Source organism: Eublepharis macularius, chromosome 3 (genome assembly GCF_028583425.1).
Source record: "Eublepharis macularius isolate TG4126 chromosome 3, MPM_Emac_v1.0, whole genome shotgun sequence".
NCBI lineage: Eukaryota > Metazoa > Chordata > Lepidosauria > Squamata > Eublepharidae > Eublepharis > Eublepharis macularius.
Genome location: NC_072792.1, coordinates 82,915,618 through 82,943,127, shown reverse-complemented (window position 1 = coordinate 82,943,127; position 27,510 = coordinate 82,915,618). Strand labels below are relative to the sequence as shown.

At 42.9% G+C, this 27,510-nt stretch overlaps 1 protein-coding gene across 1 annotated transcript in view; it reads left to right on the top strand.

Moving 5' to 3' along the window:
* LOC129326556 (cilia- and flagella-associated protein 47-like) overlaps positions 1–27,510 on the top strand; it is a 286,389-nt gene that overhangs the window by 141,507 nt on the left and 117,372 nt on the right. Inside the window, exon 12 of the mRNA XM_054974773.1 lies at positions 3,160–3,316. Within this exon, the coding sequence (XP_054830748.1) occupies positions 3,160–3,316 (157 nt within the window). The remainder of the gene's footprint in view (positions 1–3,159; positions 3,317–27,510) is intronic.

Genomic DNA, 27,510 nt, shown 5'->3' with positions numbered 1-27,510 from the left:
GACAGCACAACTGAAATGCCAGTTTGAATATAATGGTTACCCAAGATGTTAATATATCTTATTTCACTGAGTTCTCCTAGTAAAATTGCAACATCCATGCATAATGGAGTACTAGTAATACTGAGCAGTGTTACAGGTGAGTGAGATATGTTATTAGAGCCTGTCCAGTATTGTTTGCATAGATTCTTTAACTTTTCCTGTTTAACATTGTTAGCCAAACTGCCTCAAAGATGGGGAATTAATAGGCAATTGGCATGTAACCTGTGTATACCAGGGTCAGAGTTTCTGGAGCACTCACATTAAGGAGGGAGACTAGTACCTTAATTGAATCAAGGCTTTACTTAGTAACTTTCAAACATACAAGGTTCAAGAATCACGCACTCATTCGATCCAGAACTAGGAAATAAAAAGGGTGGAAAGGGTACAGAAACGGTTGCATTGGCAGGAAGATCATTGTTGGGCAATACGCACCTGTCCGACAAGAAGCAGAGATTCAGCAGCGAGGAGCAAGTTGCCTAGTGTAATGGCCTGCACTGCACTAGGTGGGATGGGGTAGGAGCACATGCTGGGAGTTTGAGCATCTCCCTTAAATAGCCAATTTCTGTCCCTGGGCAAGACCCGGGGTGGGCTTCATGCCCCGTTAATGGTTCTCAGGAAATTTAACAAAAACAAATAATACTCCACTTTGGTGGGATAAAAGGAACTTTGGGATGCAATGTTTGTATCTGTGACATCTAAAAAATAACAAAAGGGCAGAGAGCAAGAGTGGATGGGAAGGGATTGGGTTTTGTGATGGTCATCACTTCGGGAGGAATGAAAGGACAGAGAAGAAGAGAGGATGTGGAGTGATTGGGTTTGGAGTGATTGGGTTTTATGATGGTCAGCACTTTGGGAGGAATGAAAGGACGGAGAAGAAGAGAGGATGTGGAGTGGTTGATTTTTATGATAGTCCCAGGCTTGATGGGTGGAAGTGATTATCTTTATGTAGCATAAGCAGAGTCCGGAGGTGCCTTGCGTCTTGGTCTTTGTCTCTGGCATCTCCATATCAAGAGGCACATCTGAGAAGCAGTTCGTGCCAGGAGCACTGACATGTCATGGCTTCCACAGGCAAATGGTTGTTTCTCCTTCTTCTGGAACATGGCTTTTCCCCATCCCACTACTTGTCCCGGTTCCTATAGGGATCTCAGCAGTGGCTGGCATCTTGGCAAGTAGACTCGTTGATCTGGGCACACAGTAGCTACTCCAGAGTGGTTCCAGGGACAGTTGTTTGTGGGTACTGACCATGGGGTTGCCTTGCTAGTCTCATGGAGTTCCCTTTTCTTGCATAGGATTGGCCTCAGTACCAAGTTGTGCACACTGCACAGTTCATGCAAAGCCCATATTCAGTTTTAGGGAGGGGGGGGGTTTCCAGGTGACAAATATGTTGCTCAGAATACTGTTGACATTTGCCACAGTAAAGCAAGTCTAGGCAATGTGCTAGCTGTTCTTTTAATGCTCAATTACTTGGCTTTTTATCAAGGGAATGAGAGTCATTAAAAGTATGTATTTTATCAGAACAAGGTTGCAATGTACATATTGCTGCTCCCACACAAACTGTATTGAAGTAAATGGAGATTATGTTGCAGGCTGCTAAACTTCCTCTTTTGTATCCTATTTGTGTTTATCTCTTTTATCTTTTTTGTCCACATTGTGGGCATGCTCAAAGAAATCTTTGTTTTTACTAACTGAAGTTCTGTCTTTGAACAAATATATAATTAAATTTTGTTGACAAATCTAGAAACGCCTACATATGGCATTCAAAACTAAATTAAAACTGGAAGATCATTCGATCTAGAATTCCAGAGAAATATGACAAGTGATACAGGTTTGATATGTAGACACCTGATTCATACATTCATGTCTTTTTCTGAGTCCTAAGAACTGTACAAATCAGGTCTGTTCATAGAAGAATTGTGCCAATCTGGGCCAGCGCCAGAGTTTCTGGTGCCTGAGGCTGGGAGTAGCTTCAGATCTGTTCCTGCTCTCCGTGTGCGCTTGCGCGCACCCGGACTGTGAGGTGGTGGGTGGCTGGGCGGGAGGGCTGCCCTCTTAGACTGCCCTGTACTGCTGCTGCCACTGGCATGCGCTCCCAGCCAGGCATGGTGGGAGGCTGGGGAAGCATGCATGCATCCTCCCAGTCCTCCTGCTCTGTTGCTCCACGTGCCACCCTGGACGCCTGCTGTGCCTGGCCCGCAGCTGCTGCTCCCGGCCGGGGGCATGTGCTGGCGGTGGCAGGAGGGCTGGGAGGCTGCAGTAGCTGCAGGCCAGGCATGGCAGGCAGCTGGGGTGGCATGCAGGTGGCTTCCCATCCCTCCTACTCAGCAGCCCGTGCACTGCTGCTGCCAGCTCCACAGCATGCGCCCTCGCCCCAGGCGCCCCCTCTAGTGCTGGAGGCAGTTGCCGGACCTGCCTCAATGGAGGCACCGGCCCTGGTGCCAATGTGCAACACCATGTCTGTGGTAGATAGGGGCCAGGTCATTCTTCCATCATGGGAAAAGTATAATTAGCCTGGATGAACCAGCCATTAATGTTATTGTCATAATTATTTTCCCCAAGTAGTCTTTGAATGGAACACTGCACTAAATGGTCATAATCCAAAGCATTTCAGGGACTTTGATAGGACAGTGAATGCAGACTGTTAAGTGTTAAGTAGAATAAGGCAGTCCGTTATTGTATCTGATGCGAATTGGAGACCCAGTGTACCAAAGATATTTGATTGTGGCTACCATTTTTTAATTTCAGTTGTGACACTGTATTCCTAAACAGGGTTAAATAGTAAAGAGTCCAGTAGCACCTTTAAGACTAACCAACTTTACTGTAGCATAAGCTTTTGAGAACCACAGTTCTCTTCGTCAGATACATAGTGGTTCAAGAACTGTGGTTCTCAAAAGCTTATGCTACAGTAAAGTTGGTTAGTCTTAAAGGTGCTACTGGACTCTTTACTATTTTGCCACTACAGACTAACATGGCTAACTCCTCTGGATCTAAACAGAGTTACACTCTTCTAAGTCAATGTACTTCAATGGGCTTAGGGTGTAACTCTGTTTAGTATTGTACTATAAATTTTTTAGGGAAAAAGAAGTTGCTGCAAATTAAAATATGAATACTTTTATTCTACAGCTTGAAGAATGGATATTTCTCTTGTCTGGCGTTGGTCTGTTTCCGAAGCCCCAGGAGCCAGCTAGTGTAAGTGCTTGTCTGGGTCACCATTCTTCTATCATCATCACCTTCAGAAATCCGACCTTCGAAGATGTGCTGGTAGATGTGATTTTAACAGGTATGGCAATTTTATTTTAACATTGCATACTTGGATATAGTCATAAGTCCCAAACGATAGAAACCTGTGTTTGCATGTCTGTTTGGGAAAAGGCTGTAAGCTTACAGAAAAGTAGCTGTAGCAGAAATATGCAAGAAACTCAGAGGCGTAGAGATGGTATTATCAGGTGGCTGTTTTTCTGGTCCTTGGAATGTTTTGCTAATTGTCTTTGGTAGAGTCAACTTACTACTGTACACAAATTAGCTGGGCTATCTTTTAGTGCTTATTCCCAGCCTCCTTAAAGAGGTGGGAGTATTAGCACCTCCTGACTGAACAGGAGAGTAATTGTTTCATAAGAGATATCTAGTTTGGTGTAGTGGTTAAGAGCACGGGACTCTAATCTGGAGAACCGGGTTTGATTCCTCACTCCTCCACCTGAAGCCAGCTGGGTGACCTTGGGTCAGTCACAGCTTCTAGCTCTCTCGGCGCCACGCACCTCACAGGGTGTTTTGTTGTGGGGATAATAGTAACATACTTTGTAAACTGCTCTGAGTGGGTGTTAAGTCATCGTGAAGGGCAGTATATAAATCAAATGTTATTATTATGATATTATTATTATAGGTAGTTGGAGGTGGTGAACTCAAGCCATCAGTGTGTATTTAATTTGGCAACCTACGGTATATGAGATGAGGGTTCAGCCTTCATCACCACTCAGTTCTAGCTAAAAATACAACTGCAAGGAGACTAGTCATACAAGCTATGAGACTTATTTACATTGGTAGGGCAGAGCAGGACAGGTCAGGTGGTACGAACTGGCCCCTCTAAAGGTATCACTTTGCTTGTTTGTCAGATTAACTAAGAAGATTTATTTTCACTGCCAGCTATGGGTCATTTTTGTCTTGCTTCTTTTCTGCAACCATCATTTCTCTGCATTACCTTATTTTATTACAGTACAACATCTTACATTTTGTACAGATATTTGATAAACAAATGGGAATTAATAAGCAAAAGTTGTATTGCAAACCCACTAAAAGAGTTTCTTGGGAGGACCTAGTGTTGCTGTGAATCTAGAATTCCTGGTATGGCTAATTCTATACCTCCATATCATCTACCAGGTGAAGCCCAGGAAGGGCCCTTTCCTGCCACTTGCATGCGAAGAGGAAAGGGCCCTTTAAACTTCAGCTGGCAGGCATGGGGCAATCCCCCTGCACCTGCCAGCTGAAGCATGGGAAGCTTTACTGCTGCTTATTTCCGCCCCCCCATGAAAGGGGGAGGAGGGAACCCCCTCCTCTCCCTCCCATTGGGTGAAATAAGTGGTGGAGTGGGAAGTTTCAGTGTGCTCCAAATCTTCATGGAACATACTGAAGCAGGGCAATAAGTGGTTTCTGAAGTGGCTTGCCACTTCAGAAATCACTTATTTCCAATTCTTTTTCCTGCTTTGTAAATTACAAAGCGGGAAAACTGAATCTTTCTGTTCCTGCACACCCCTGATTAGGACTGTTTCCCCAGAATTATTATAAGACAGAAGCTCCTCTACAATACAGTTCCCACAGAAATAATGTATACAGCTTAATATTAAATATAAGATATGCAGATGCTTACATGGACAAAACTTTTTCAGAACACTTTTAAAAATATTTACCAAACTTAACCTGGGTAGTAATACTCTAACTGGTAACTTATTATTATATAAGATGTCTATTGACATGCAATGGGTTTTGTGTAACATTTTATTTATTTCTCTACTTCATTTATACCCTGCCTTTCTCCCCAAAGGGGACCCAAGGCTGTTTCCATCATTCTTCTCTCCTACATTCTTACAACAACCCTATGAGGTAAGTTAGGGTGAGTGCATTTCACTGGCCCAAGGTCACCCAACAAACATCAATGGCAGACTGGGGTTTCAAACCTGGATCTCCCAGATCATAGTCTGACATTCTGACACCCACACCACACAACATGAAACCATTGCTGATCAGTCAGTAAGCTTAATATTTAATTTTTTAAAGATTAATGTAAGAAATGGAAGAAACTATCACAGAACTCTGTAATGTCTGGTTTGTTCTTAAATATCCACAACTGAATGGATTATAATCTCTGTTAAAAGGTGTGTTAGTAAATTGAGTCTGTTTTTACTCATTCAGAATGTATGCCATGTACCTTATGTCATTGTTGAAATGTCTTTGAAATTGACTTTATTGACTTACACTGCATAGTGCAACTTGAGTCTCCGTGAGATTGGGCTATAAGTAATGTAAATAAATAAACAAAAATATATTATGTAAGACATTCTACAAAAGTAAACAATATTTCTTATATATATTGTAGACATATCCAGCATATTTCCAAAGATAAATGTGAATAATTTTAGTAACAATTAATATAATGTGTTGATAACATTGATGTATTGTCGAAGGCTTTCACGGCCGGAGAATGATGGTTGTTGTGGGTTTTCCGGGCTGTATTGCCGTGGTCTTGGCATTGTAGTTCCTGACGTTTCGCCAGCAGCTGTGGCTGGCATCTTCAGAGGTGTAGCACCAAAAGACAGAGATCTCTCAGTGTCACAGTGTCACAACTCTGTCTTTTGGTGCTACACCTCTGAAGATGCCAGCCGCAGCTGCTGGCGAAACGTCAGGAACTACAATGCCAAGACCACGGCAATACAGCCCGGAAAACCCACAACAACCATCACTGTTGATAACATTATTAGAAAATGTTTTCAGTGTTATTAAATTTAATTTGAAATCCAAATATCCTTTCCAATCACTTTCCATTTGTTTTCTAACTTCAACTTTTATTTTTTCCTACCTTTCCAATGGCAAAATTAAGATAGATGTGCAAAGGTAGTATAGAGTGCAGCAGTTTTCAGCTTCCTCTCTGATACTTAAGAATTTTTTTTTTACAATTTTGCCCGTAGAAAATTAAACCATTTATAACTTTAAATTTCATAAAATAGAATACTTGCATATGTTAAGTATGGCTGTTTCCATATGGGGATTCACCCACCCCAATTGGACAGCAGCGTACTCCTACTTTAAAGGGAGCGTTCACACCATGTCATGCTCTTTCTGACATGGTTCTCCTGGCGCTTTCTTCTTTGAGTACAATAAAAAGAAAATGTTCCTTGATCTGGCTAAAAGGAGAATATACTGGGAGTGGGGGGTGAGGAGAGCTGTGAGTAGAGAATATATGTGGATGATCTCCCACAGCCAGGGGAACAGTAATGGAATTGCCCCCCTCCCCCATTCCCTGCTGGTTCTTCTCAGGTCTGTGGAGAAAATATTGGAGGGGGCTCACTGGCATCTGCGTGACACTTTCTGTCACTTTTGGCACAAAATCATAAGTGACGTTATGTTGAGTTGCAGACCAGTGCAACTGTCCTGCCCCCAGGATTTCCTGGCAGGTCCTGTAGGATTTCCTGGCAACTCTACTTACAGCCTATCTTGGGATGAGCTATGCTTCAATATGGTGGAGATTAACTCTGCATTTCTTCCCCTCCTTTTTAGTCCCTTACCAACTTTTTATTCATAGCTGCACTGCATTGCAGTTCTGCTCCTCTGCTCTGTTGAGATGGAAGAAATGGAGGACAGTGCAGCTATGGACGCCATCCCTATCTACTTCAATGCTATAGATCCAGAGGTGTTAGTCGTGTTAGTCTGTAATAGCAAAATGGCAGAGTCCAGTAGCACCTTTAAGACTAACCAACTTTACTGTAGCATAAGCTTTTGAGAACCACAGTTCTCTTCGTCAGATGAAGAGAACTGTGGTTCTCGAAAGCTTATGCTACAGTAAAATTGGTTAGTCTTAAAGGTGCTACTGGACTCTTTGCCATTTTACTTCAATGCTAGTGTACTACTTTTGGAGCAGGGAGTGTGGAAGCAGGCTAAGTTATAAATTATGCATTTTGCATTGTAAAAAGTAGTATAGTAAGGTCAGGCTTTATAGGAAAGTTAAGTATTGTCTATAATTTTCACAACATTTCTGCTTTTCTCTGAACAAAATAATTTTTCTAGAAATGATCCTAGTGAGTAGCTATATGTTGTCTAATGTCAGTCCTAGGATTGTTTAAGCTCTCTTTCAACATTTCTTCAACTCTGTATTGGATTCTTGATAATGCTATGTCTTTGTAAGCTTGTATTTATTTACTGTATGGCATTATTTATGGAAATGTCCTTGATATTGATTATACTAATATCACACTATGTCATCTGCCTTGAGTCTCAGTGAAAAGGGTGGACTATATATGACATAAATAAATAAATAAATTCTATATTTCTAGAGGTGAATAAGGCTGAAAAAAACTTAGGAAGGAACTGCCTAGTTTATATCTTTTCCCCAGCTTTCCACTCCTGCAAAAATTATATTAGTTTGGCCCTTATAGAATGTATGTGGTATATGGATGAATGCCTTGAAAAGTAGATATCTGTGTTCATATCCCTCTCAATCAGCAAGCTTATTGAATGGCCTTATGCCAGTCACTCAACATACGTCATGTATGCTACAGTTGCTCTTTTAATGATGATACTTCTTAGTATATTTCAAACTTAACTTGCCAAGTTTACTAAACTTACTGAACAACATCCTTTTCTGGGAAGTTGTGGGTGTCAACTTGTCAAAACAGTAATTATGCAAGTGTGAAGTCACTTGTGTGACCTTTGATGCCATCAGAAAAATACCCCCCCCCCCCCAATTTGGCAAGTATGTGGTATGCGTAATACTAATGAAGCATTAATCATTTCTGTGCTTGGTCTGAAACTGCTAACATTTTTGTAAGCATCCTCATCAAACACTCAAAAATATTTGCTGGGGCACTTGCAAAATATGCACATGTACACTTGTAGGTATCCAGCCCCTTCTCTGCCCTCTGTTCTCCTCCTTTCCAGTTCACAAACTGGAGTAAATCGGAGAAACTGGAGAAGAAGAGTAAATCAGTTGCTGTTTAAACAAAAGTTCTAACTAAGGCCTATCTTTCCTGGAAATTACTCTCCCCAAATGTCCCCAGCAGGAATTCATACCGGGGGTGGTAGAATTTATTAGGAATTCCTCCCCCTGGCTGAGAATTGGAAACTCAGCCTCAGTGGGTGAGTGTGCTCATATTATTTTTAATGATTTTAAAATATTTGTTAAACCTGTACATTAAGATTGCATAGCATTGTATTCCATTATTTTGGATGACCTACAATAAGAATTTTCCTCGTGCCTTTCTACTTGTGGTTTTTCAGGGGGGGGAACCATTCATATGCTGGCTTGCTTTCCCATTACTATAGTGGAACACAATCCACTGGAAACATCTCATGTGGAAATAAATGGGTACTGTGCAGGAGCACAGCTGCTGTGCTCTTGCATAACATGGATTCATTTCCATGGTGGTGGTGCAGGACACATTCTCTGTGGATTGTATTTTTATCATTGATAGTTCCAATTCCCTTTGCACTGTTTTTGTTTAAAAGTAGCAAATTTTTCTTGTGTGCTAATCTTCCAATAATACACTTTTGAGAGTAAACCACAATCTGTGTAGGCAGAATGAATGTTCTTTTTGGTGTTGATCATTGATGAAGGATGTGGTAAAATTATTTCCATTGGATTACAGTATATAATTTTATTGCAACAGTGAAAATTACTGATGGGAGAAATGTATAGCATGTATTACTCTTTGAAGAAGTGAATAGCATATATTTATATAATTAATGATGATGTCATTGTATTTAAAATAACCTAGATTTTTTTTCTTTATAAAAACAGGATTTACATTTAGCATTATGTTTGCATACAGATACAAAATATAAGATCAGAAAGGTCAGGTTGATAATACCTCTTACTTCAATAAGTCAACTCAAGTCTGTTCTGTCTTTCTAATCTTTCTGTGCTTGCACATCCTTAGAGTGGTTCCCACACAATATGTTCTACCACTTTAGTTTGAAACAAATGTGTTCTAGATTCTCAGACCTACACATTGCATGGCAGAAATATTTTTGGAACTGAGGGAAAATTCATAAGCTACAACAGAAGTTGACAATAAGTGAATGGACAGAGTGTGCACTTACATGTAGCAGACAGGCAATTGGGAGAAGAAGTCACAGCTAGAACTACAGAGGAGTTAAAATTAAACGTTACATAATTTTATGATTCTGTAATTTAGAGAAAGGATGACCAAAGGAGTTTTAAAAACATGCATGAGGGTAGAGTTAGGGAGGGCAAAGGATCAATACATATTTTGGAAACATTTCTCTTAAATATATAATAATTAGAATCTCTTGATGAGTACATCAGATGTCAAGGGAAACAGTCTGTAATTATCGAATAGCAATCGAGCTATGATTATTGCTGCATGACATAATTTGTTTTATAAGGTATGGGAATATCTAGATGATATCTCCTGGTTTTCTAGTCTCAGGTGGATATCACTCAGATAGGGGCACAGGAAGCTGCCTTATACAGAATCAGACCACTGATCTATCAGTACTGATTATTCAGATTGGTAGTGGCTCTCCAGGGTCTCAGGAAGGAGGTCTTCCACATTAGCTGATACTTGATCCTTTTAACAGGAGATGCTGGAGATTGAACCAGGGGGATTCTGCATGCCGAGAACTAAGCCATGATTCCTTCTCCACAGGCTTTCTATGAGCCCATGCCTAGTATTTTCTATGAGCCCATGCCGTATTCTATGAGCCCATGACATAATTTGCTCCCTCCTTTCGGGCAGATATTTCCTACCTGAGTCTTTTGTGTATTTTGTTTCTAGCACAGGTGTGTTGCAGGCACTGGGCTCCCTGTGTCTAAGTCTCTCTCTTAGACACAGGATCTCTTCCTCCCTCCCTCAAGCTATTTCCCCATGTTAAAATAGCACAAGGGTGAGTTTGTCTCCCACCCTGTTTTTACTGCTGTACATGCACATGGAGCAGAAAAAACAAGGAAAAAAAACTCCCTTCCGTGCTATTCTCCAAAGCTGCTGTGTAGCTTCAGGAAACAAGTTCAGTTCATGGAACCCAGACCCAGCTCTTTAAAAACCAGCACATTTAGCTTGACCCTATAGTTGCACCTTTTGCTTTCACTGGATGCTTTATTAGTAGCTCCTGGCAGGAGTTTCAGCTAACAGTGTGTTCTATGGTTGCCATCCAATCACAAAGAAGTAATGCTTTAAAAAGTGCAACTGGTATTTATGCAAATGAATAAAAAGCTACACTAAACTAAAAGATGAATGCCTCTGTGCAATTACTAATCAGTCAAGAATAGTAATTGCCTCATCTTTGGGAATCTACTTTTATCTACTTGTGCATGCACCTTAAGCATGAAACTTATCTCTGTAGCAATATATGAAGTGACATTTAGCTGAGGTTGTTCACCGTGACAGCACAAAAGTTGCTCCATCCGTTGGATTATGACAGTGTTTACAAGACAGAGTTCTACACATAAGCTCTTACCTCATTTCCATAGTGAAGTTGCCATTTTGCTTAAATGTCAGTCTGAAAATGTTTTATGACTGCTCTTGTGCTTTCGTGGGCATCCTTTAATTTAGATGAAGAATTTAGTGGGACTAAATGTGAATTCATAGCAATCTACTACAAACTTTTGTTCATTGTAACTTTTGTGCAGTCCGACATGGGACTGTGCTTGTGCAGGCCAGCCATGAAGATGAAAATAGTAAGATTTCTAGAGCTTTCCAGGATAGTAGGAGCACTCTTCCTCCTCTCAACATGTGCTGGAGATTTCCCACCCAATGGGGCACATGACTAAGGGGAAGGGAGTGCTCTTTCCTCAGACCTCTTTTTTCCACTGTGGAGATAGGATCTTTTCTTCAGCTTTCTGCCTCTTTTCTCAGGAGTTCTTTTTCTTCCATTATCTCCTTTCTGTCGACTGAGTGATCTCCTGTAGATTAAGAGAGAGAGAGAGAGAGAATGGTTTTGTTTTAAAAGTGCACTAACTGTGGCACAAAAATGGTGCAGTTGGATGATCACAGTAAGTGCCTCATTTGCCTAGAGAAGGCTCATAATGTAGCTGCTGCAATATTTGCCAACAGTTTATACCCAAAGCCCGACATGAGTGAGCCTCCTGTTTAAAAGCTGCTTTCTGGGAAAAATCCCCAGGGTCATCTGAAGCCCAGCTTGAATTGTGCTCATCAGAGCCTGGAAAAGATGCCAGAAGCTCCTCAGGTGTGTCCCAGTAAGGATCTGGAGCGTTCTGTTAACAAATGATCAGCCTTGGTTCCTAGAAGTGTATCAGAACTGCTGAAAAAAGCGAAAGAAAGAGGAAGCATACAGAACCAAGGGCCTCGTCATTGGCTCCAAGACAGCATTGGTGTGGAGAGTGCTCATTTCCATCATGCACTCTTTCCCCACTGCCTAAGCTCCGCTCTCCCTCATCTTCAGATCATGATAACATAGTGGAAATGCATCATTCCCCACCCCCATCAGCCTAAGGGCTATTCAGTTCTTCTCACTAAATGCCTCAGGTGCCTTTTTCTGGGGATCACAACAAGCTCCTTGGATATCCCTGCCCTCCGATGCATTCATCTGTATACTTACCTCAATAGGCACCATGAGACTTCCTGTCAATTTCTGCTACAATGAAACACCAGGACATTGCTCAACCGACTTCTAAGAGGTTTTCTTTCCCTCTTCAAATTGGTTCCAGGTATGGTTCCGATTGATTCAAAATTTGAGGACTATCAGCCTCTGACATCCAATCTAGTATCCAATGTTGCTTCTGAACTATATCCAGATGACACTGTGGGAGACTCCAATTTCCCCATCAGAAGATCTTTGACTATTTGCTGAGCAAATCTTTAGAATGGCAAGGTCCTTGGAGTTAATGTACTCTTATTGGAACCTAAGTCACTGGATCTGACGCCTAAAATGCTATATAACACTGATATAGATCCTGTAGCTCTTCCTATGTTATAAGGGCTCTTGGACATAGCATATATGATTTATATGAAGCCTACTTTGGGTTCCTCCTCTGCTAGGAAATTAGAGAATATGTACAAAGTGCATGAAGAAGGGTGTGTGAATTTGTTTTGTGCATCCTCAGGCTAACTCTATAGTGGCAGATGTCATTCCATCCAGACAAAAGAGAGGTTCCCACACTGCCCCACTGGCCCATGAAGGACATATGCTTGACAGCTTAGGATGGAAAGTTTATTCATCTAGAGCTCTGGGCTCAATAGTGGCTAACTTTACTGCCATTAAGGGGAGGTATCAGATGTTTTTGTGAGTTCGCATTCCACAATATATTGATACCTTCCTAGAAGATAAAACAGCTCTGGCAAAGTTCTACATACTGAGGGAGTCAAGTTGGGAAAGCAGCAGCTAAATACAGCTAGGCATGGGGGAGTCTATTCTAGCAGAACAATTGCTTCTTCACTTGTACATCAGCGTCATTCTTGGTTACGCAATACAGTACTACCCAATGACACCAGAGCTAAACTTGAGGATATGCCCTTCAAGGACAAAGATCTGTTCAGTTCCCATACTGATGGCACACTAGACAGTCTACGCAAAAACAAGTTTAAAGCTAAATCATTGGGGATTACCCTCCAGGCAGTTTCAAAGTACAAACACTGGTATTTTCCTAGGCACAATTATCAGCCTCATTATCAATCACAGTATCAGAGACCTTATAGGTACCAGCCCACCCAACTCTCTCCTTTCTGCTTTTCTCAATATGATGCTCACCCTCAGGGGAGAAAGCAAACTAAGCAATGGCCCAAACATCCCTCCCAGCCATCAACGGATCTTCCTAATAATGGGAAGTCATACCAATGACTGTCTATTCCTCATTTAGAGATTTTCTTTTTTTCTAATAGGTTGTCTCGCTTCAGTTCAGCTTGGTCCTGCATTACGAAGACTCTTGAGTTTTATCTGTACTCAATAATGGTTATTATTTAGAGTTCTTATCCCTCCCACCTGACTCTTCTCTCTCAATAACCTCTAAAGTATATTCTACTGAATTAGAACAAGAAGTCAGCCACCTTTTACTTAAGGGTGCTATGAAGTTGTTCCAAGTTCTCAGGTTTCTCATGGTTTCTACTTAAAATATTTTGTTGATAAGAAAGATGGTGGGGACAGGCCCATTTTGGACCTCAAGATTCTCAGTACCTTCCTTAAAGTTTCGAAATTTAGAATGGTTGCCTTGAAAGATGTTTTACCTTCATTAGAAATGAATTCTGGGTTTGAAGTCCTCCTGAAACTCAAGGATGCTTATTTCCATATCTCCATTTATGCCACTTACATGCACTATCTTCGCTTTCAGTGCAGACACGTGCACTACCAATATAGTTTTGCCCTTCAGACTGTCTACAGTCCTGAGGGTATTGTCCTGAGGGTATTCACTAAATATATGTCTGTTGTTGTATCTTATCTATAGCTACAAGGTTGCCTTATATTTCCTGATTTGGATTATTAACTACTCTTTACTTCCTCCAGGTCTACTTTGGAGAAGCAAATTCAAATTATCATTTCCACTTTATCCTTTTTGGGGTTAGCGATAAATTGGCAAAAATCTTAACTACCCCCTCTCAGTCAATCAACTTTATATGGTTGACTCCCTCCCTATGTTCCTCCATGGCAGCTTCGCTCATCTGAACAGGGTCTCCTGCAGGTACCAAGCTGCACACAGGTGAAGTCAGCAGAAGCCCATACAGAGGCTTTCTCTGTGGTGGCCCCTATCCTGTGGAATGACCTGCCTGAGGAAGTCAGAAGAGCCCCCATTCTCCTGGCTTTCTGTAAATGATGCAAAACCGACTGATCAGGACATACAGAGACTCTTAGGATTAATGGTCTCAACTACCTCTACATTGTCCTTTACTAGGCTCCATATGAGACCTTTACAAAATTGGTTTCTGAGATCTTTTAAACCACATATTGATTCTCAGTGGAAAAGATTTTCAGTTCCCAGCCTCTTCCTTAGATCCTTCAATTGGCAGGCTAAAGACTCTAAACTTTTTAAGGGTTGTCAATTTGGTCCTTTCTTCCATGAGATTCAAGTCACCTCTGCAGGCTCCTTGACTGGATGAAGCACTCACTGTGGACATTCACATACCAGTGACCTTCAGTTACAGTGTGAGTCAAAATTACACATTAACTTATTAGAGTTACAAAATTAATAATGCCTTATGTTCTTTTGAAGCCACACTGTACAGGAAGTGTGTTCTTCTAGCACCAGATAACACAACTGCAAAATTTTATATCAACAAACGGGGGGAGGGGGGCACAGGGTTCCATTTACAGTCTGCAGAAGCCAAAGGCATTTGGAAATAGGCTATTCAAAGAGACATTTCTGTCCTCACAATTCACATTTCAGGCTGCTTCAAGACAGCAGATGACCTAAGCAGGTCTTCCCACTTAAACCATGAATAGTCACTCAAGAGATGTTACTAATCCCTATTTTCCAGTATCAAGGCTTCCCAACCATAGACCTTTTTGCATCCTGCAACAATGCAAAGTGCCCAGTTTTTTGTTCCTTAGCTGCTTCAGACCCAGGAGAGACATTCCAGATTTCATGGAGTAGAGCGCTAATGTATGCTTTCCCTCCAATACCTCTCATTCCCAGAGTAATAGCCAAACTCAGACTAGATCATGCATCTTCATAGCCTCTTTCTGGCCCTATCAAATTTGGTTCCCTATTCTTTGGGATTTAGCAAAGGGATCTATCTCTGCCCCCTATGAAGGATCTGATCAGTGTGGGATCCGTTCTGCATCACAGTGTGAAATCATCTCACAGCCTGGCTTCTGGGGCAACACTTCTCTGGCCAGACAGGATAGCTCAAGTATTAGTGGCTTCCCATAAACCTTCTACTCATAAATCTTAAGCCACCAAGTGGCAAAGGTTCTTGGACTGGACAGTTTCCCAGAATGCATTATCTGAATCTTGTCCCCTACCAATAATTTTTCAGTACCTATTAACTGTTAAGGATACCAGCCTAGCAGACTTCCGGTTTGGGATCCATGAAGGTCTAACGCAGCTCTAAGAGCTGAGCTATCCGGGCTGCTGTTTTGGAGGCTAGAGGGGCGAGGATTTGCCTGTAGCCAACTGTTCTCAGGCGGAGAACAGGCGTAGAACGCTCAAGAACCTGAGGGCGCGTTGATCTCGGGCGAGGGGGGGTCCTGCGCAACGGACTCTCTCCCGTCCCTTGAGGTCCCACCCGAAGAAAGGTTTTGCCAAGATCTCTACAGCAGTTTTGGAGCCAATTTGGTTGGCATAAGACCTGCATGCCCAAGCTTCATACAGGGACAAGGGGACTTGAAGTGAATTGAATACAGAAACAGTGATTACAACCCGCGAAAACGACTAAGAAGGTAAAGATTACTATCTCTTGAAACGGGACAGATTGCTTTAAGAAATAAAGTACTAAAGGAAATTTAAAAACTGCCACAGATTGATTACAGCGAGGGGAAGTTCCGGCAAGAAATTTTTTTAAAAAAGGACTATGTATAAAGGAGTTAGTAGAGAAAGCTGATTATTGTTTACATACCTGCGGAGAGTAAGAGATAGTGGACTGTGGGAAAGTCTCAACATCGCGAGAACTGCTGTGTGTGGCAGAGGAACAGGAAATATGTCAGAACGATAGAGAAGCTGGAGAGAAGTGGCCTTTTCTATGTGACAGGAAGTAGAAGATCGCCATTTTGAAGAAGGGAAAGGTCGTGGCTTCAGCGGAAGAGGAAGTAGGCCATCTTGGATTAGAAATATAGTTGAAATAACCATAGAGAAAAGACGCCCAACATTTTGGACTGTGTAAATGTGTTTTTTTTTCCTTAAAGGAATAGATCAAATTTGGGACTTTTAAAAGTAAAAGTATATAAAGTTAAACGCCACGGAGTTAAGAAAAAGAGCGGACTTGTGGGAGCGAGGCAAAGCTAGCCCCATGATGTCGAAAAAGGAGTGGCAAGCAGCAATTGAAAGTTTGGATAAAAAAGTTTCAGAAGGAAACAAAGAAGTTAAAGATATGATACAAGAGATGGCAAAGGAGTTTAAAGAGACACTTAAGAAGGAATTGGCGGAACTGATGAAAGGTATGGAAAAAATACAAAATGACTTGCAAGCTACACAGCAAAGAGTTAATGTAGTAGAAAATGCAATGGACACTTTAGCAGACACGCAACGAACTGAGATGAGGGCAATGAGAGGCAGAATGGCTGTAGCAGAAAGTAAACATATGGAGAAACAACTGAGATTTCGTGGTTTGCCAGAAAGTGAAGGAAAATCTGCCCAAGAACAGATTACAGAAGTTTTGGCTGGATACCTGGGGAAAGAGGAAGAAGAAATTGCGGCTTTCCTAGATGTGGTATACAGAATAAATTCAAGATTCGCGACCCAGAGGAAATTACCAAGAGACATGATTGTGCAATTCACGACTAGAAACACAAGAGAAATGATTGTGAGTAAACAATTCCAGGACCCATTGGAGGTTGACAGCAAGGTGGTGATTATTATAAAGGAATTGCCCAGATCGGTGCTGTTAGATCGCAAAAAATATAAAGATTTAGTCCAGATTTTGAAGGACATGAAGATAAGATATAGATGGGAAATACCAGAAGGACTGTCCTTCGAATTTGGAGGAGCTAAAAAGTGCATCAGATCTGAATTGGAGATGGAAAAGTTCATTAGGGACAATGTAAAGGACTTACCAACAACAAGATTATGATTATGGAGTGCAAAATAATATCTTGGAATGTAAATGGACTTAACTCGCCTAACAAGAGGAAAAATATCTTCCACTGGCTATTAAAACAAAAATGTGACATTTTATGTTTGCAAGAAACCCATATTAAAAAGCAAGATATAAAGTATTTAAAGTTTGCAAAATTGGGAAGTGAATTTGTGGCTGCTTCAAAAAAAAAGAAAAAAGGTGTGGTGTTGTATATAAAAGAAGAATTACAGCCAAAATTAGTAGTGAGCGATGTGGAAGCCAGATATTAAGCAGTGGAAATTATGTGGAATTTAAAAAAGGTGTTGGTGATTGGAATATATGCACCTAATGGAGCAAAAGAAAATTTTTTTGAGGACTTGGGAAAACAACTAGATGAACTATCTTATGATCAGATAATTTTAGCTGGAGACTTCAATGGAGTTACCAACTTGGATGAAGATAAGAAATCAGGAACTGCACAAAAGAAAAGAGGATTACTACCAAAGTCTTTTTTTGCAATAAAGGAACAAGAGACTTTAGAAGACGTGTGGAGGAGACAGAACCCCAAAACTAGACAATATACATTTTATTCTGCAAGACATTTTACTTTATCACGAATTGACATGATCTGGGCCTCCAAAGACTTAGCGTTATGGACTAAAGATGTGGAAATAATGCCTATGGTAGGCTCAGATCACAACCCAATTATGTGGAGATTTGGGAAAAGAAATAAAAGAAAAGGATGGAGAATAAATGAAGATCTTTTGCATGAAGAAGAAAACATTGAGTTGTTACGAAGAGAGACCAGATTCTTTATACAACATAATATGAATAAGGAAGTTTCGACTAATAAGGTATGGGACACTTATAAAGCAGTGACCAGAGGCATACTAATGGATTTAAATGCAAGAGCTAGAAGGAAAAAAGAGGAGAAGAGGTTAGAGATTATGGAGAAAATAAAAGCCAAAGAGATTCAACTTAAGAAGAGACTGGGGAAAAAGAAGATATATCAGGATATTAAAATCCTACAAGAACAATTGACGGCAATGAATAACAAGGAATTGGAATGGAATCTTAAGAGAATGAACCAGAAGTCGTTTGAGGGTGCAAACTGTCAGGTTCAGAATGCTGTATTGTACTGCTTCGCTTAACCGATTCCATTTTTAATCCTTTCAGTGTTTAAGTGCTCTCTCCACAGGTGCCAAGGTTACCAGGCAGCTATCTCACAGAAGAGGATTGTTTTGGCTACCGACGTTCCACCAAGAACCGGCCTTGGGAACTTTCACTATCCTGACTTCAAAGGGGTTGTTTTGAGAACTATGGGGGGAGGTTGGGCCTACTGTGATCTGTTACTTCGTACCTCATGCTTTGACAGTCATTGGTAACAATGCATATGTACCATCCTGAATATTGCATTCAGGCTAGTGGACTATAATGAACTATTTTTCCAGTAAAAGCCTTTTGGAAACAATGGACTGTTGTCTGATTGCAGAAGGTAGTCTGGAGTAAGGACATTATCTAGCCACAGTTCTGACATTTTGTTACCAATCAACCTTTCCAATGCCTAAGCCGGATCAAACGGACTCCAAAGCTGTCCCAGTCAGGGATCCTTTGTTTGACCCATATGCCTCTCCCGGCTCTCAAGGTTTGGAAGCCCAAGAACCTGTACCGCGAGGAGACGGCTCCTCGGTTACAACGATTTATACCCTCGCTCCCAGCAACGCTGATACTCGGCCTAGAGCCACAGCCGCACCACTCTTCAACTTGCCCACCCTGACGCAGTGGGGTGCAAGGCCAAGGGAAACGAGGGACCGGAGGGCCAGCGCGATGTTCACGCAGCTACAGCTGGATAGTCGGCGCAGTTTGGAATCCATACCCGAACAAACCGGTGGCCGACCGTGGCTGTTCTGGAACAGGACGACCGAACAAACGGAATGGGAAACGTACCGCCGTGGCGCCCTGAGTTGGGATTATGCGGCAGTCACCCCGTGGTCGGGGCAGCAAGATGTAAGTGAGCACCAATGGGTGCAGCTCCAGAGCCGAACGATTGCCATTGATTCAGGAATATCAGCAATCACTGGCCTGACAAAAGGAGTTTTAGCAGCGAGATCTCAAGAGGAACAAGGGATAGAAACACCCTTGCCGTGGCAGCAGACGCTAACCACGGGACCGCCGCCCGAAACTATGCCGACCTCACAGACGACGGGAGATGTGGGGTCCACGGAACTACGGGAGGAAGAAACTACGGATAGAGTACAGCTGTTGGAGAACAGACTCCTAAATATGGAAGAAAGTTTGGCAAATGCCGTCCACCTGCTTTCAGTGCTAGTGGCGGGGGACAGAGGCCGTGTTCCGCCAGCTGGTCTACCTGACATCAGTCAAAGTTTGGCTAACCTGCAAAATCAACTGTGGCTGCAACAGCCGCCAGAGACGGGAGACGAGGACTCTATCACCGGGGAAAGACCCTGCCCAGAAGATCCTTGTCCAGATGAATCCCGTCCCGAGCAACCGATTACACCAGGAGACGTCGGTGTCGACGGGGGAGGTGGAGAACCGTGTCCGGAAGACCCTCGTCCCGATCGCCCTATAACTCCGGCTGGTAGTGGGACTGGAGGAGGAGGGGGAGAACCAGGACAACCGCTAGAGCCAGCTTCCCCGATAGTCCCACCACCCACGACTCAAGCGAGCCAGCCCCCAAGCCTTCCGGGAGGAACCACACCCCCGGTCATCCCAGGAGCGGGCAGGCCTCTTCCGACACCGGGGCCGTGAGGGGATACGGTTCCTCTCCAACCCATCTCTCCTCACCCACCTCCGTTGCGGCCGGCTCCCACTCCCCTTCAACCAGTACCAGGGGGCCTACCGAGGGGGCGTCCGACACCTTCTCGGCCAGCACCAGTGCATCCGGCGCCCAGAGGACCCCAGCCAATCCCCCAGCCGATTCCTGGGGCGCCGGGGATTCCCCAGCCGATTCCGGGAGCGCCGTTGCCGCACCAACCTCAACCCTACCCTCAGCATCCTCCGCCACAGCTACCGCCAACGCCGCGACAGCCTCCTTTACAACTCACTCCGCTTGATGCCTACCCAATGCCAGCACCAGCTCCCAGGCAAGATCTTCCCATGGGATGGGTCAAACTGGACGCTACGTTTGATGGAGACCCTTCCAAATTGGGATTCTTCCTGGTACAAGTAGTGCAATTTTTTCAATCGATGGGGACATCTTTTCGGGAGTGAGGCCAGTCAAATAGAGCATCTGGGATCACGTCTCCAAGGTAAAGCAGCCGACTGGTATGTGGGACTTTATAACGTGGGGGCCCCTGAGTTAGATACGCTCCAAGGGCTAGTGGATGCAATCCGAGCCCAATATGAAGACCCCCTAGAAGAAACTAGGGCCCGAACGGAATTGCAGGCTATTAGGCAAGGCAGCATGTCGGCTAGAGACTATGCCACAAAATTCCGACAACTCGCTGCCAAATGCCCAAGGTGCGAAGAGTCCACCAAGATTATTTTGTACAAACAAGGTTTAAATCCTAAATTATTGGACCGAGCTCTCATGCAGGATAACCCTCCTACGCTGTTAGGGTGGATACAATTGACCTGCGAAGTTGAAAACCGCCTGCTAGAAGTTCGTCTAGTGGAACAACACCAACAACCTCCGGGCCAAAGACGCTCCTCCACTCCCCTCAGGGGGAGCCGGGCGGCTGGATATGCCACTCGTGGAGCAAGAGATGCTAGATGGCAACAAGGGCTATGTTTGCAATGTGGCCAAAGTGGTCATTTTGCGGCGCAATGCCCATATCGGCCTGTGCAAAGACCTCTGCTCCAACTAAGACGCCCAGCCCCCGCAGCCTACCCGGCGCCACTGCGCCCCACTCCAGCTCCAAGAACCGCTCCAAGAGGTAGGGGGGCATCGAGGAGGAACCTCCCCGAAAGAGGACTAGAATTGGAAGAAGTTATGGAATACGATCCAACAGCCCTAACGGGGGGAGAGAATCCAGAGAGCCCCGCCTCGGGAAACGAAATGGATCTGTCGTAAAAGGACCCAAACGGCAGATCAAACATTCGCCGGTTCCGGTTCCGAACCGACCCCGTGGGTCCATTCTCTTCATACCAGTAACGTTGGTGAATCCTGACAAGAAAATGCACATTCGCATACAAGCCCTGATTGACTCGGGCTGCTCCAGAGACATTATCGCACCAGCTCTAGTAAATGGACTAGTACTTCCTGTAAAAGATTTGGAAATACCGGTAATTTTCGAGCAGATGGATGGCACTAACATGAATCCAGTCACTACCGAAACCACTCCGATCATAACAGGCATGGGGCAACATTGGGAACTAAGATCATTCGTCATTAGTGCCACAGCGAAATACCCCTTAATCCTGGGAAGTCGGTGGTTATGCGATCATAACCCTTATATCAACTGGGCAGAGGGAAGCATCACGTTCACCCATGAATCATGCAAAGACCATCGTTGGAATCAAAATTGGGGTAATAACCCTACTGTAACTGAGCCTGCTCTCCTCACCCAAGAAGAAATCAACCAAATACCCAAGCAATACAGAGCGTACACCCAAGCCTTCACAGAGGAAGAAGCTAATACCTTACCTCCTCACAGGAGGACGGACTGTGCTGTGGAAATTTTACCGGGCGCCTCGCTGCCCAAGGGCCGTCTATATCCCATGAGTCCTAACGAAAGAGAAGAGCTCCGCAAGTTCATAGACCTGAATCTTCAAAGAGGATTCATTCGCCCGGCTAATAGCCCCCACGCAACGCCAGTGCTTTTCGTTAAAAAGAAGGATGGGGGCCTAAGACTGTGCACGGACTTTCGAGGACTCAACGCGGTCTCCTCCAGCAAAGCCTACCCCATCCCGCTCATCAGAGATCTACTCAACGTCGTGGCGCAAGGTAAGGTCTTTACGAAATTGGATTTAAAAGACGCTTACTTGCATGTCCGTATCCGAGAGGGGGATGAATGGAAAACCGCTTTTAACATGCCCCTCGGTCAATATGAATATTTGGTTATGCCATTTGGGCTGGCCGGGGCACCCTCGGTTTTCATGTCCATGATCAATGAAGTGCTGCATGAATTTCTATACAAAGGCGTTGTAGTTTACCTAGATGATGTGTTGATCTATTCGGAAACTGAAGAGGAACACGTGGACCTTCTAAAAAGGGTCTTAATCACTCTCATGAATAACAAACTGCCTATAAAGCTCTCCAAGTGTGAGTTCCACAAAACAGAACTCACTTATTTAGGCTACTGTATTTCCCAAGAGGGCTTGAAAATGGATCCAGGCAAAATACAAGCAGTATTAAATTGGCAAACCCCCACGACCCGCAAAGAATTACAACCCTTCTTGGGCTTCGCCAACTTCTATAGAGAGTTCATAGCGAACTTTGCTCAAATCACACTCCCCCTAACCGAACTGTTAAAAACCAGAGACAAGGGGGACCAAGCCAAAAAACCAAGTGCAAAATTGTCCTGGACGCCTGAATGCCAAACAGCGTTCCATCACCTCAAAACGCAGTTTGTTTCAGAGCCCGTCCAGCAGCACCCCGATGAAAATCGTTCCTTCATAGTGCAGGTCGACGCCAGCGATACTGCAATTGGGGGGGTGTTGCTACAGCGGGGGGCGGACGATAGACCCTGCGCTTTCCTCTCCAGAAAATTTTCAGAAGCGGAAAGAAATTGGAATGTTTGGGAAAAAGAGGCCTTTGGAGACATTGGCTAGAAGGTGCCCGTCATCCGTTCGAGGTCTGGACGGACCATAACAATTTAGAGGCCCTACGCAGCCCTCGCAGGTTAAATGCCAAGCAATTGCGATGGGCAGAATACTTCTCCAAGTTCGATTTCACTTTGAATTTTCTCCCAGGTAAAACCAACTTCTTGGCAGACGCTCTATCACGCATGCCCCAACACAAAAGCAAAAGGGAGGAGACAATTGACACAGTCTTTTCGCCTACGCAATTAGGGGGCGTGGTGACCACACGCAGCCGCACAACCCTATCCCATCAACCCGATCAAGGGTGGAGACAAAAATTAAAAGCTGAAGTGGAGAAAGAAGGGGGGGATGTGCCCAAAGACAAACTGCAACGTTCCGACCAAGGGGAATGGCTTTGGGGAGATCGCTTCTACATACCCAAGAGTTTAAGAAAAGAAGTTTTGCAACGCTGTCATGATGCTCCCACTGCGGGGCACTATGGGTACTTAAAGACGCTTCACCTAGTCCAACGCCAATTTTGGTGGCCGGGCATGCGCAAAGACATCTCCCAATATGTAGCGTCTTGCCCCATTTGTCTCAGTGCCAAATCCCGAAAAGGCAAACCTCCAGGACTCTTACAGCCGTTAGAAACGCCAAGTAGACCGTGGGAAATAATCTCTATGGACTTTATCACTGACTTACCCCCCTCAAAGGGACACAACTGTATTTTGGTTGTAGTTGATTTGTTCTCCAAGCAAGCTCATTTTATACCGTGCACCACAATTCCCTCTGCTAGAAAACTAGCTGACATCTTCCTAAGAAACATTGTAAAAATACATTCTTTTCCATCCAAGGTGATCTCGGATCGCGGCGGACAATTTGTTGCCAACTTCTGGCGGGAGCTTTTGCAACTGCTGGGCATTGAACAAGGTTTGAGTTCAAGCCATCACCCGGAAACAGACGGACAGTCGGAAAAAACTAATCAGATATTAGAGCAATTTCTACGCTGTTACATTAACTTCCAACAGGATAATTGGTTTGACTTGCTCCCCTTGGCAGAGTTTTCATATAATAACAGCGTACATGCTTCCACGGGGGAAACTCCCTTCAAAGTCGTCTATGGCTTCCACTTCAAGCCATTCCCGTTTGAAGCGCTTCCCCCTCCTATTGCTGTTTCCAAAGACGTCTCCGAGTGGTGGGGGGAGGCAGCCCAACAATGGACTCAAATTAGAAAACACCTCATCAAAGCCAAACAGGATTACAAAAAATACGCTGACCACCACCATGCGGCGGAATGGGAATTACAACCTGGTGATCTCGTTTACCTTTCTACAAAGAATCTGAAAGTAACCCAAACCAGCCGCAAGCTCGCATTAAAGTACCTGGGACCTTTTCCTGTTCGCAAAGTAATCAACAAAGTGACTGTTCCCTTAGATTTACCAAAGAATTTACGCCACGTACATGATACCTTCCATGTCAGTTTATTGAAAAAAGCCCCTTCTGCAGATCAGTGGCACACCCGTGCTCCTCCCATCCCTACGTTAATTGATGATCAAACCCACTATGAAGTTCAACAAATATTGGACTCTAAAGTAAAACGTAATCAGTTGTTTTATCTCATCAGATGGAAGGACTTTGACTCTGGGTTCGATGAGTGGGTGAATTCTGTACATGTACACGCTCCTAGACTAGTTAAAGCATTTCACTCTCGTTATCCACATAAACCTGGGGGGGGCATCTTAGGGGGGGCAGAATGTCAGGTTCAGAATGCTGTATTGTACTGCTTCGCTTAACCGACTCCATTTTTAATCCTTTCAGTGTTTAAGTGCTCTCTCCACAGGTGCCAAGGTTCCCAGGCAGCTATCTCACAGAAGAGGATTGTTTTGGCTACCGACGTTCCACCAAGAACCGGCCTTGGGAACTTTCACTATCCTGACTTCAAAGGGGTTGTTTTGAGAACTATGGGGGGAGGTTGGGCCTACTGTGATCTGTTACTTCGTACCTCATGCTTTGACAGTCATTGGTAACAATGCATATGTACCATCCTGAATATTGCATTCAGGCTAGTGGACTATAATGAACTATTTTTCCAGTAAAAGCCTTTTGGAAACAATGGACTGTTGTCTGATTGCAGAAGGTAGTCTGGAGTAAGGACATTATCTAGCCACAGTTCTGACACAAACAAGCCTGGGAAATACTTGGCGTGGCAACTGAAGAAAAGAAAAGAGAAGAGAATCATAAATAAAATTTGTGAGGAGAATAAGACGTATTTGGAGCAGGCAGCCATTAGTAGAGCTTTTTTTAAATTTTATGCAAAGCTGTACCAAAAAAAGGAAGTGAATAAAGACTCTATAACGAGGTATTTGGAAAAGATGAAGCTCCCTGCAATTTCTGAAAGCTGGAGAGAAAAAATGAATAGGGAAGTGACGGAGGAGGAAATAAAAGAGGCAATCCAGTCAACAAAATTAGGAAAGGCACCAGGTCCGGATGGACTAACAGCTAAATTCTATAAAGTAATGGCTAATGAACTGGCGCCTTTCCTGAAAGAAGTGATTAATGGAGTCATGAGAGATCAGAGGAACCCCGATACTTGGGGAGAAGCTAATATATCATTGATTCCTAAGGAGGGACAGGATTTGACCAATGTTAAAAATTATAGACCAATTTCGTTGCTGAACAATGATTACAAAATCTTTGCAAAGATTTTGGCTGAGAGAATAAAAGGATGGATGCCTGAATTTATTGCGGAGGAGCAAGCTGGATTTTTGCCAAATAGACAAATCAAAGACAACTTAAGGACAGTTATAAATGCTATTGAATACTATGACAAGCGTTGTGACAGAGAAGTTGGTTTCTTCTTCGTGGACGCTGAAAAAGCATTTGACAACTTGAACTGGGACTTTATGTTTGCCACTATGGAGAAGCTGCAAATGGGAGAAAAGTTCATACGAGCAGTGAAAGAAATTTATAGGGACCAGAGTGCAGCAATTGTGGTGAATGATGATGTGACTAAAAAATTAACAATAGGTAAAGGTACAAGACAGGGTTGCCCTTTGTCACCATTGTTGTTTATTTTGGTTTTGGAAATATTGATGATTCAGATACGGGAAGATGATGCAATCCGAGGAATAAAAATAAAAGAGTTTTCCTACAAGGTCAGAGCATTTGCGGATGATATAATGTTAATTGTGGACGACCCAATTGAGAACATGCCAAAGGTAATGGAGAAAATAAAGGAATTTGGAGATTTGGCAGGATTTTATGTAAATAAAAGGAAGTCAAAGATACTATGTAAGAATATGACTAAACAGAAACAACAAGAACTAATGGAAAGAACGGACTGTGAAGTAACAAATAAGGTGAAATATCTTGGTATTGAACTAACTGCGAAAAACATAGACTTATTTAAGAATAACTATGAGAAATTGTGGATACAAATAGAGCGAGACTTGATAAAATGGAATAAGTTGAATTTGTCATGGTTGGGAAGAATTGCAGCAGTAAAGATGAATGTATTGCCAAGAGTGATGTTCTTGTTATAAACAATTCCAATTATCCGAGACTCCAAACAATTCGAAAAATGGCAAAGGAAAATATCGGACTTTGTGTGGGCAGGCAAGAAACCTCGTGTGAAAATGAAAGTATTGCAGGACGCTAAAGAGAGAGGTGGAATGCAGCTGCCCAATCTAAGACTATATCACGAAGCAATATGTTTGGCATGGATAAAAGAATGGATGACGTTGAATAACCGCAAGTTATTGGCTTTGGAGGGATACAAAAAAACATTTGAATGGCATGCATATTTGTGGTACGATAAAGTAAAAGCAGACTCTATGTTTATACACCACTATATCCGGAGAAGCCTCTTCACAATTTGGAAGAAGTATAAAAATTACCTACAAGATGGAATTCCTTCTTGGGTGGTTCCGTATGAAGTAATAGATCCGAGAGCTGTTGATAATGAGCAGCAATGTTTAACCTACAAGGAGATAACTCGAGTAGAATTTTCAAAATTGAGAATAAAAACAGAAGAAGAGCTGTCTCCATGTTATGGATGGTTTCAATATAGGCAGATCAGAGATCTTTACAATTCGGACTGTTTGAACGGAGGAATAAGAATGGAAAATTCAGAATTAGAAGATGTAATTTTTCAAGAAGGTAAAAAGGAAATTTCAAGGATTTATAAAGTACTTTTAAAATGGTTTACAGAGGATGAGACAGTAAAAGTCCAGATGGTGAAGTGGGCTATAAATTTTCACAAAGAAATAACAATGGAGGCGTGGGAATACCTGTGGAAAACGACTTTGAAGATTACAACATGTACAAGTATTAAAGAGAATGTCTACAAAATGATTTATCGTTGGTACTTGACACCAAAGAAAATTGCGCTAGGAAATATTAATATGTCGAATAAATGCTGGAAATGTAAAAAACATGAAGGATCATTATACCACATGTGGTGGACTTGTGAGGTAGCCAAGCAATACTGGGGAGATATAATCGAAGTAATTAATGAGGTTTTGCAACCCCAAATAAATAAGAACCCAGAATTGCTGCTACTGAACTTGGGAATGGAAGATGTTCCAATGCAGTATAGAACATTGTTATTTTACATGATTACAGCAGCAAGACTTTTATATGCGCAGAAATGGAAAGTACAAGAAATACCAACTACAGAAGATTGGATCTATAAATTGCTGTACATGGCTGAGATGGACGAAATGACAAGAAAACTTAAAGATCTTGATCCAGGACAATTTAATGCAGATTGGGAGAAATTGAAACAATATCTAGAAAAAAAATGGGATGTGAAAGGGGAACTGTGGCAGTTCGAGAATTATTGAAATGTAATAGAAGAAGAAGAGAGAAGTGACTTTACTGGGAAAAG